General features: G+C 40.3%; 1 protein-coding gene across 1 annotated transcript; it reads left to right on the forward strand.

Annotated features, from left to right (window-relative positions):
• The first annotated feature begins 32 nt into the window (after positions 1–32).
• On the forward strand, positions 33–9,941 carry LOC144631851 (methylthioribulose-1-phosphate dehydratase-like). The gene is made up of 9 exons (XM_078490427.1): positions 33–92; positions 740–840; positions 2,435–2,483; positions 3,438–3,496; positions 4,038–4,096; positions 5,105–5,240; positions 5,754–5,814; positions 8,357–8,463; positions 9,199–9,941. The coding sequence occupies exons 1-9, from the start codon at positions 48–50 to the stop codon at positions 9,299–9,301; spliced, it is 720 nt and encodes a 239-aa protein (XP_078346553.1). The 5' UTR covers positions 33–47; the 3' UTR covers positions 9,302–9,941.
• The last annotated feature ends 12 nt before the right edge of the window (positions 9,942–9,953 follow it).

A 9,953-nucleotide genomic window follows, 5' to 3' on the forward strand; every position in this document is an offset into this window, starting at 1 on the left:
GACGCGACGGGACGAGTCAGGCCCTGGGGCGAGCTGAAACTGTTGCGATGGCGAAAAGATCAGCTCCAGTTGAATGTTCTGAGTTTTCTAAGGTAAGAAACCATTTATGACTGCTTCAAAGTCGAATTTTTCGCAGGTGGGGATATATTCTTGTAATTTTGATCATGCTTTCGGCATGTATTTCATGCCATGTGTCGTTACGAACTGCGTGTGGAGTGATCATCGCGATCGATTTGTGCAGATTTAAGACTCATGCAGTGATAAGCTTAAGCTTAAATCTTATCACTATAAAATGGCAAAAATGTAAAAAATCGAGAATAAATTTGACCAGACATACTCCAACTATATAAACTCACAGTGATCGTAGTGAGATTTTTTCTTTAGGCGTGACTAGGAGGGCAAAATCCATGAAACTTTGCTAAGTTACAGCCTGATCCCCCCCCCCCCCCCCCATCCCCCCCCCTTCCTAAAAGAGTTTGGGATAGGGAAAGTCATCGCTGGTTTGAAGCATTTAGTCTAGAGTACAAATTGACGTTTGGAATCGAAAGAACCTTGCATAAATGGAAATAGAAATCATCATTTGGTGCCCAGCTTTGCAGGGACATGCCACAGGGAAATTGCAACAGAACATATACAAGAAAATGTAGTAGGCACATGTTGCAGCAACACATGCTTTTGTCCTGACTACATGTCCCTTAAACATGGCTGTTCATATGTAAACTTAATGCACTTATTTCAGGACTTGGAGCATCCTAGAAATCTGATTCCTGAGCTGTTGCAACAGTTTTATCACCTGGATTGGGTCACAGGCACTGGTGGAGGAATCAGTATCAAATGTGGGTCAGTATCATGTTCAAACACTATGCTGCTCACTACTATTCACTGAGGGTTGCTCCCGGGGGGGGGGGGGGGGGGGGGGTACTCCCATAAATTTCGGATAGGGGTGTGCCGCCAAGGTTCTTAAACCCTGACCCTATTTAAGGATAAAGAAAGCGAAAATTGATACCCTTTTTAAGGCCCAAAATCGAAAAATGACACCCTATTTAAGGGGAAGAGAAGCGTTCCGTTACGACCCAAACAACGGCTAACCGCGCAAGGCAAGACACAAATCTTTATAAAATCGCTTTAGTAATACCTGAACAGAAAATTCAGTTTTAAGGTATCTTTTTTTCGTTTAGCTGGGTGTTTATTTTAGCTAATAGAATTTAGGTACCCTATCTAAGGATCACACCGGGAATACATTGCCAAAGGAGCAAAAATGATACCCTATTTAAGGACCGAGAACCTCAAAAACCATACCCTATCGGGCGGCACATACCTATATAGGCCACATATGGGAGTACCCCCCCCCCGGGGGGGTTGCTGAAGACTGCATTAAAACAAAAAACATTGGCAAATATCACAATACCGCTAAAAAATTTCAGAAAAATTTTTGTAATTTCATAGTACATGTAGGTGGATTCTTTGAGGCAAGGGCAATGAAAGAGGCAAAAACGAGTGATAAGACTGTGGAAACAACTGGTTTTTTAAAACAGTCAACTTGTAGATTAATATGTGTGTAAAAATAAGGCTGTCTCAGGTTCCGTCTGAAGAAGGATATGTTTTTTACCGACTATGGTCAACCAAAACACTAAGAAAACGCATCCCACAGGTTTGGAGAATACCACAATGCCACAATTCAAGATTAAAACTACCGAAATACCACATGAAAAATTGGCCAATATCGCAAACCCCAATGCCCCCCTCTACTTTCTAACATACAGTATATTTTAGTTTATAATTTCTTTGAGTATCCTGCTGCTGCAGGGGGGTACTCCGACTTGTAAATGATGGGGATGATCGAATGAAGGCAAAACTCAGGACCCAAAAAAATCCCCAAGTCCTACGACATTACCCAAAAAAATCTCTGGCCAAAAAAAACCCCCCCAAAAATGCCTTGTCTAATTACCCCTAAATTGCCAGGAGGGGCAATAATGCTCAAGTTTGATTATTTATCATACCATAAATACACCAAGGCCGCGCCAAGGCACTTAATTTTGTTTTTAATACCCAAAAAAATCCCCTATTTGAATCAAGTCACCCAAAAAAATACTTGCCAAATCTTCCAACCCAAAAAAATCCCGGAATCGAAAATTTCAAACCCAAACAAATCCTTCGATCATCCCTGTCATTTACAAGCCGGAGTTGCCCCCCTGGGTTTAGAGCAGCATCATAAACATTTTGCCGTAACTCCATTCTCATCCCAGAGCTGCCTGGGAGAGGAAGGGAGGTGGAAAAAGCCTTTGGCTGAAAAATCTTTAAAAGAACACTGATTTGTGTAATAAATCTGTGAATTTAATCTTACATTTGCCAAAAACTGATAAATCAAACACTTTCTGAACATAGTTGGTAAAGAATTGTTGATAAATTCTTTGTCTTTTTCTTATCACTGTAGAAATGAGATCTTTATTGCACCCTCAGGAGTTCAAAAGGAAAGAGTGAAGGTCAGTTCTAACTTCCAGTCAAAAGAAGCCATAATTTCTAGTATCACAGTTGTGTGCATGAAAAGATTAGCCCTTTAAATCCCAAGTTGCAATAGCAATTCCTTTTACCAAATTAAATTCCTTTTGATGATAGGTGTGAGAAGTTGGTGGCACATTATCGAGACTTATCATTAAGACTAACAGTCATTTACATGGTACAATGCCAGGTTTAAAAGTGACTGAGAGGTGCAAAAGAAGCCACGATTTTTTTAATACTTTAAATTTTAAAAGTCCATGCCTTAAAAGTTTGCCAAAAATCCTGTATAATGTCTGTCTGTGTTTGTTTATGTATAATTATTGTTCTACTTAAAATCATAAACAGCTATGTTGTTACTTCAAGACTCTCGCTCTGTCAACCCCTATGAATTGCGCTCTTCGACTCGAATTTCAAATGATATGAAAACCTCCATTTTAAAGCAAACCATGCCATTCCAGAGTCTTAAAACCCCAAAAAGTATGTGCCAGAAGCCCACTACCCCAAAAATAAAAAAAGGTAACGAAAATGAGAAAATCCCATTTTGACAAACAATAATAGTCTAGAAAAGAATCCTTCATACTCCTCCAAGTACTTTCTGTACCCGTACCCCCCTCTGGGATGTGGGCGGCGCCATGGCCTAATGGTTAGTGCACCAGACTCCGGATTGAGAGGTCCAGGCTCGAGGCCTGGCCTGGGTCATTGTGTTGTGTTCTTGGGCAAGACACTTTACTCTCATAGTGCCCATCTCCACCCAGGCACGTATAAATGGGTACCGGGGACATAATGCTGGGGGGGTACCCTGCGACGACCTAGCATCCCATTCAGGGGGGAGAAGCTCCAGCAAGTATGGGCCACTTGGCTCTAGGCTTCCCCCTACCTCACTCCCGGATAGCAACAATGTCACATACATCTGTAATTTTCTGTTTGCGCATGTACAGCCTGAAGACTTGTTTGTGTGTGACATAGAAGAAAATGATCTCTTTTCTCCTCCTCCAGCGTAAGTATTAAAATAGATAAATAAATCGCCTTTATTTTACGAAGTTAGCACTTAATAGTCCTGCGACTAACAAACCTTTGGCCCTTGAATTCCTGATCAAATTGGAATTTAGAAGTGTTGGTCTTTATAGAGGGAGGAAAACTGGTATTCAATTTTAATAAACATTCGAATCTTGCTTCTTAGAGACTTACATGTGCCAATATATTAATAGATGAATGAATTTATTAGATTATTTATTAATGAAGTGATGGACATCATTTCCTGGTCTGAAAGGTTTTCTCTGTTCTCACACTCTCCAGCTTATTGTTGCTGCTTTGTGGCCTTAGTACATTTGATTGCAAAATAGAAAAGAGAAAACTGCTGGAAGTAGGGTACATTATCAAATGAGTGAATAAAGATACTGCTCAGTCAATCAGTCAATTATATCATCCGTCCCTCAGGCAGACAGTCTGTTTACTTTGCCATCTTTGCTCTGTACAGACTTCTTGTGAAATCAGTCACGTATTTATATAACATATAATCTCATTTTATTCTGTAACAGGAAGAAGCTCAAGAAAAGCCAGTGTACTCCATTGTTTATGAATGCTTACACTTTGAGAGGTAAATATAAACATAATGAAACCTCTACATGTATGTTTTTGTTATGGTAGAAACCCAGGGGGGTACTCTGGCTTGTAAATGACGGGGATGATCGAATGGAGGCAAAATTCAGGACCCAAAAAAATCCCTAAATCTTCCGACATTACCCAAAAAAATCCCTGAACCAAAAATAACCCCCAAAAAAATCCCTTGTCAAATTACCCCTAAATTGCCAGGAGGTGCAATAAAATAACACAAAGAACACTTGTTTTGTTTATTCATCATACCATAAATACGCCAAGGCACATTAGTTCGTTTTTAATACCCAAAAAATCCCCTATCTAAATTAAGATACCCAAAAAAATACTTGCCAAATTTTCCAACCCAAAAAAATCCCGGAATCGAAAATTTCAAACCCAAAAAAATCCTTCGATCATCCCCATCATTTACAAGCCGGAGTACCCCCCTGGGGGTAGAAAGCGGTTCTTCAACTTGCCGTGGTGGTAAAGCGTGTGACCCAGGAGGCTGTGTCGGCGGGGACTTTGGTCCCTTGCAGGTCCAAATGTGCCGGATTGGTTGAAGGGTAGAGGCCAGACGAAGAACAGCCCCTGGCCCTCGAAGTTGGGCGGAAGGCTGATAACCCCCCTTTTGGAAAAAGGAAACATATTACAAAAACGGTAACACCTGGTTAGAGCCATGTGTTAAGCAAAGATTGGTCGAAAGGTAGGCCAGAGGAAGAACAACCCCTGGCCCTCCACGTCTGGGGGTCTGGCTGATAACCCGCTCTTGGAAAAAGAAACATATTACAAAAATGTTAAAACCTGGTTAGAGCCATGTGTGAAGCAAAGAATGGCGCCTAAGCTGCCAATTAAATTGCTGTCACCATTAGCATGTGTGAAGATCGGGCAATGGATCGGGCAATCATTTAAATTACATTTTCCTCCATCCCATTAGCACCTGCTCACACTTCCTAGTTCCTACCAAACTTGTTTGGATTTGTTGTTAAACCTGACAAACATTTTGTTTCAGGAGCCGGAGCTGTGATTCACACGCACTCTAAGCACTGCGTCATGGCCACCCTGTTGTACCCTGGGAAGGAATTCCGCATCACGCACCAAGAGATGATCAAGGGGATGAAAAAAGGTACAACAGGTGTCAATTACAGGTGGGTGGTGAGAGTAAGTCTCCCTAGGGGGATGGGATGGTTTTCGGCAAAGTGCAGAGCTGGGATGAGTTTTGTCCCGAGATTAATTTCGTCCCAGAATGAAAAAAAATTTATTTTATATGAGCATGTTCATATCGGGATGCTGGGACGTAAGTCCTCCCGCCTGAGTTGAACTCATCTCGCCCCTTTTCATTGCATAACATTTCATCCCGGAAGACTGTTTACATGGGGTTTTTCGCCACGTTTCATCCCGGTGCTTAGGACAGGGATGAAATAGTCCCGAGATGAGTTCATCCTGGGATGAAATCATGTAGACAGCAACAAGAAAATGACCGGACATAGAGATGAATTCATCCCGGGACGAAAGTCATCCTGGGACGAAAACTCCCATGTAAAGAGGCCCTTAGTTATTTAACCATGAATAAATATTTCCATTGAACCATGTTTTTTTGTTAGAATATTAAGTTTGAGTAACATAAGCCAAGATTAATAATCATTTTGTTTTCCTACCAGATATGATGAAGAGCTTGTGATCCCCATAATTGAAAACACCCCAGAAGAACGGGACTTAAAGGTGCACTAAAAATTACATAGATGTAATAATGACTTTGTTTTTTCATAAATATGATGAAGAGTTTTTTCTGTTTTTTTCTTGTGAGGGAACCTAAGCTTACAAGCCCCTATTAGGTTCCTTCGCCATTTTGTTTTCTATCTTTAATAATCTTATATTATTGCCAACGAGACAGCCGAGCCAAGAGGCGAGGCTGTCGAGGCGGCAGAATCATAGAGCCGTGTGCGTATGAGTGTATAGGCAGAGAAAATCTTAAGTTCTGCGTAAGGGACTTTTTTTTGACCATATTTGGGTGTAAGTAAACCCCATATTTGGGTTGTATTGTTCTTCCCAACTGGTTCCCAGTCTCTCACTCCTTGCTAGAGAGCAAATGACCAAAATGGCGTCCACGCGGCTCGCTGTTAAAATTGTCAATGTGGTCATTCATCCCTTTACCGATAAATACACCTTTAGGGAATTATAAATCGAAAGAGAATACCCTACAGAATATTCGCCCGCCGAAAAAATGAACATCAAGGTCTTCAAAGCGATGAAATAATCTTTCGACTTTGGAGTCCTTTGATTTACGATCGAAGAGAGACATGAAAATCAAAAGCGGACTGTTGACTTCAAATAGAGTTTTCTTGACTTATGAGAATGCTGAAGTCGGGTAAATTTTTCCCTTTGATTGTGTTGTTTGACCGATGATTTATTCCAAATAAAATACCGTTTATATTTTATTTGGCACGCATTCTCGCTCCGCGTAGAAATAACATGAATACAAAGCGACGCTCACTAAAATTACTGCATGTCATACAAACTTCAGAATACCCGGCCACTTCATGTATATGTGTCGGGACCTTTTGTAGAACGAGGCATAACACAATAGATTCTATTCTTATTCAATGACATGTAAATAAGTGGCCGGGTATTCTGAAGTTTAGCCCTCCAAATAATCCTTGACCGTTCAAGTTTTGTTTTCTGTTCAAATTTTACAAGTTTTGCGTAACTGAACATGACACTTCGCATGCGAGACTGAATCTGACCCGTGCATTACTGTCTGATTACTGAAAATGATTTTTAAAAAAGCATCTTAGCAGTTTTGATTTTGGGATTTGATTTATAAGAAGTTCTTGAAATGCAACTATCCCTTTTGTGGACGGAAACATTTTAACCATCACGTGTTGTATTTAAAAAACAGTGATTAAACCTCATTTATTGCCTACATTTTGCGACATTTTAACGTTGAAAAGAATTTAAAGATTTGTCAAGAGTTATCAATCTGTCAAACCCGTAGCTAATAACCTGAGATCATGCCCTCCCTCCCTACTTAAAATTTTTGCAAGGGAAAAAAACGCCTGATCGCAGGTTAACCCGTAGCCTGCGTAGCAGACATCTGTGTACGTTTTTTAGTGTGTTTAAAAGAGTGCGCGATCGCGAGAATACGCGCGCTGGAAACTACGGCGCCTGCTACGTAGGCTATCAAGCCTGTGTCATTTATGAACACCAGAGAAGTAGCACTTTTTTCGCATATTAGGTACCTAAAATACAATTTACCATATTTTGGTCATTTCAAATACAGTTCTATCAAAAACCATTCAATATCTGTTCTTATGAACAAACATGAGTATTTCGCTCGTTGGCACTTACCGATAGGTACAACTAGTATTGTAGTTTTGTATATTCATTATTATTTTGTGTATTAATTTGTATTTTTTTTTCATAATTCTTTTTTTTGTTTGTGTGGCAAAAATAAAAAAATAAAAAATAAAGAGCTTGTCATTCCCATAATTGATAACGTGCCAGAAAAACGGGACTTAAAGGTGCAATAAAAATTACTTAAGAGAAATATTTTGTGAAAGATGAAATGTTTAGCATGTTACGAGCGTGGGACAAAGAAAAAATCCGAGTACCCAACAGGAATTGAACCCATGACCTCTAAAACACCGGGCGGGTGCTCTATCCACTGAGCTATGAGAAGTCGTGGTGAGCAAGGCCATTTACTTGGTTCATATGTGACACATTCTGCATACTGCCATGATTGGCAGTGTTGATAGCGATTTTGTAACAATATCAGCAGAGGCCCTGGGGATGATTTGTATGACAGCTGTCAATAAAGCTGAGTCGTTTTTGCCCAAATCTCTAGTTTCTTTACTGGAGCTTCTGGGATTAGTTTTGGTCATCTCTGATTGGTTGGAGATGTTGCCTTAGTTGCTTGACTCAGAAGCACGGCTCAAATTGGTTAAAGGGAACATGATCTTCTTAGTTCCTTACCCCCTGGTGGGGGTTAGGGCCGGTAAAAAAAGAGCACGTGTACAACCTGTCAAATCAGTAACTGGCCACGTGTACAACACATCAAATCAGTAACTGGTCACGTGTACATCACGTCAAATCAGTAACTGGTCACGTGTACAACGCGTCAAATCAGTAAACGGCCACGTGTACAACACGTTCTCTTGTGAAACTAAAGTAAACATGTGGAAACCATTAATAACGTGCTTAATTTTGTAAATCATTCAAAATGTGACCAAAACCTTATATTAGTTTGCAATTTTTTCCTATCAAGGAAAGCATGGTTGAAGCCATGGAACAGTACCCAGACTCCTGCGCAGTCCTTGTTCGCCGGCATGGTGTGTACGTCTGGGGAGAAACATGGCAGAAAGCTAAAGCCATGTGAGTACAGTATAAACATAACTCGTTATTCTGTCCATAAAAACCAATACAAGACTTGGCAGCCATTTATTTGGGTCATTATGCAACCCTTCTCCCACTTGTGGAGGGGAGTGTTTTACGACGAGCTATTCAGCAATTTGTGTACAGCAACCCTTACTATTGGTTTCAGAGGGGGTTTTCTATTTTGTGATGTGTGTGACCAAGCCACGCACGTGGTGATTGTGGTGATCATATCCGTTCATGTTATGTTTTCAAAGGCTCACCGTTCCTCGTTAACAAAAAATAGAACCCTCTGGCACCCAGGGTAAGCCACCCTCTCTCCTCAAAGAAGGTGGGCGGAGCAATTGAACCAACTAATTCTGTGGTAATTTAGAAAAATGTTTTGGCCAGGTCAATGTGCTTAGTTTTCCCTTAGAGTGTGATGATTCACAGAGACAAAAAAGCTGTATGATGCTATTATAACAATATGTCCTAGTCGATAAGTTTCTTTATTTTCATCATCTGCTTGCTAAACATTGTATCGCTATATAAGAATACATTACATGTTCATCACATTGCAAATTAAAACAGTTATTTCTTGACAAAGTGAATATGTGAAAGACATGTGTAAACGGCGGATAAATGATGAAATGAATGAAATGATCCTCGCAGTGTGTAAGCAATTTAAGCAATTGCTTTTTAGCCTAAAAAAATTTCAAAGCTACAATTTCAAGCCTAAATCCTTGTTGTTTTCAGGTGCGAGTGTTTGGATTACTTGTGCGACATTGCTGCACGGATGAAGCTTCACGGCTTAGATCCAACAGCGAAACCCAAAGAAAATGTCGTCAATGGAATCTGATGGAAACACGCGAGCATTCAATATTTACGGAACAACTTGAAGTACTCCTTTGAAAATATGGAAAAGGGAAAAGATGTAATGCTTCTGGGAAGCCTGCAGTTATAGACACAAGGGCTTGTGGGATTTTCAGCGGAAGTAAAGGTTACTGGGAAAGATGCAAGAACAACAGCAGGACTAAATCGGAATAAAATTGAGGAGTGGACGGAAGATCTTACGCAGCGCAGAAATGCGCGATGTATTATAGTTATTTATCATACCCAATCGTCTCATTCGATGGTTTGACAGATTATGCGTTCGGACTTTTTACAAGATGCGTGGTAAATACGAGAAACGAGTTAAATGGCCGCGTCAGACCATCGAATAAGTGATTTATTTTTCGACTGCATTATTTTCAGTGTAATCTAGGTCCTTGTGTCTTTTTGTCTAAATTTCGATCATTCTTCTTTGTCCAGTCCCCCTCTACTAACTATGTCCAGTATAGCTCTCGTCTCTCGCGCACGTGTCAACTTGTATTCGCTCTGTTCTAAACCGGTCAAACGGGAATATTACTTTGAAATACGGTCTCTAATTTCATGTTTTCTGTTGGCCTTATATGGTCAAATGGCGTCATTGTAGAATAATAAAATTCAGTATCAGTCAATCGGAAGTTGTA

This window comes from Oculina patagonica, chromosome 12, assembly GCF_052425735.1.
Source record: "Oculina patagonica isolate OP01 chromosome 12, crgOcupat, whole genome shotgun sequence".
NCBI classification, from domain to species: domain Eukaryota; kingdom Metazoa; phylum Cnidaria; class Anthozoa; order Scleractinia; family Oculinidae; genus Oculina; species Oculina patagonica.

Coding starts and splice junctions, on each gene's coding strand:
- LOC144631851 (XM_078490427.1), top strand. CDS start 48: ATGGCGAAAAGATCAGCTCCAGTTGAATGTTCTGAGTTTTCTAAG. Junction 3,497..4,037: donor CTCTTTTCTCCTCCTCCAGC/GTAAGTATTAAA, acceptor ATTCTGTAACAG/GAAGAAGCTCAAGAAAAGCC. Junction 8,464..9,198: donor TGGCAGAAAGCTAAAGCCAT/GTGAGTACAGTA, acceptor TGTTGTTTTCAG/GTGCGAGTGTTTGGATTACT.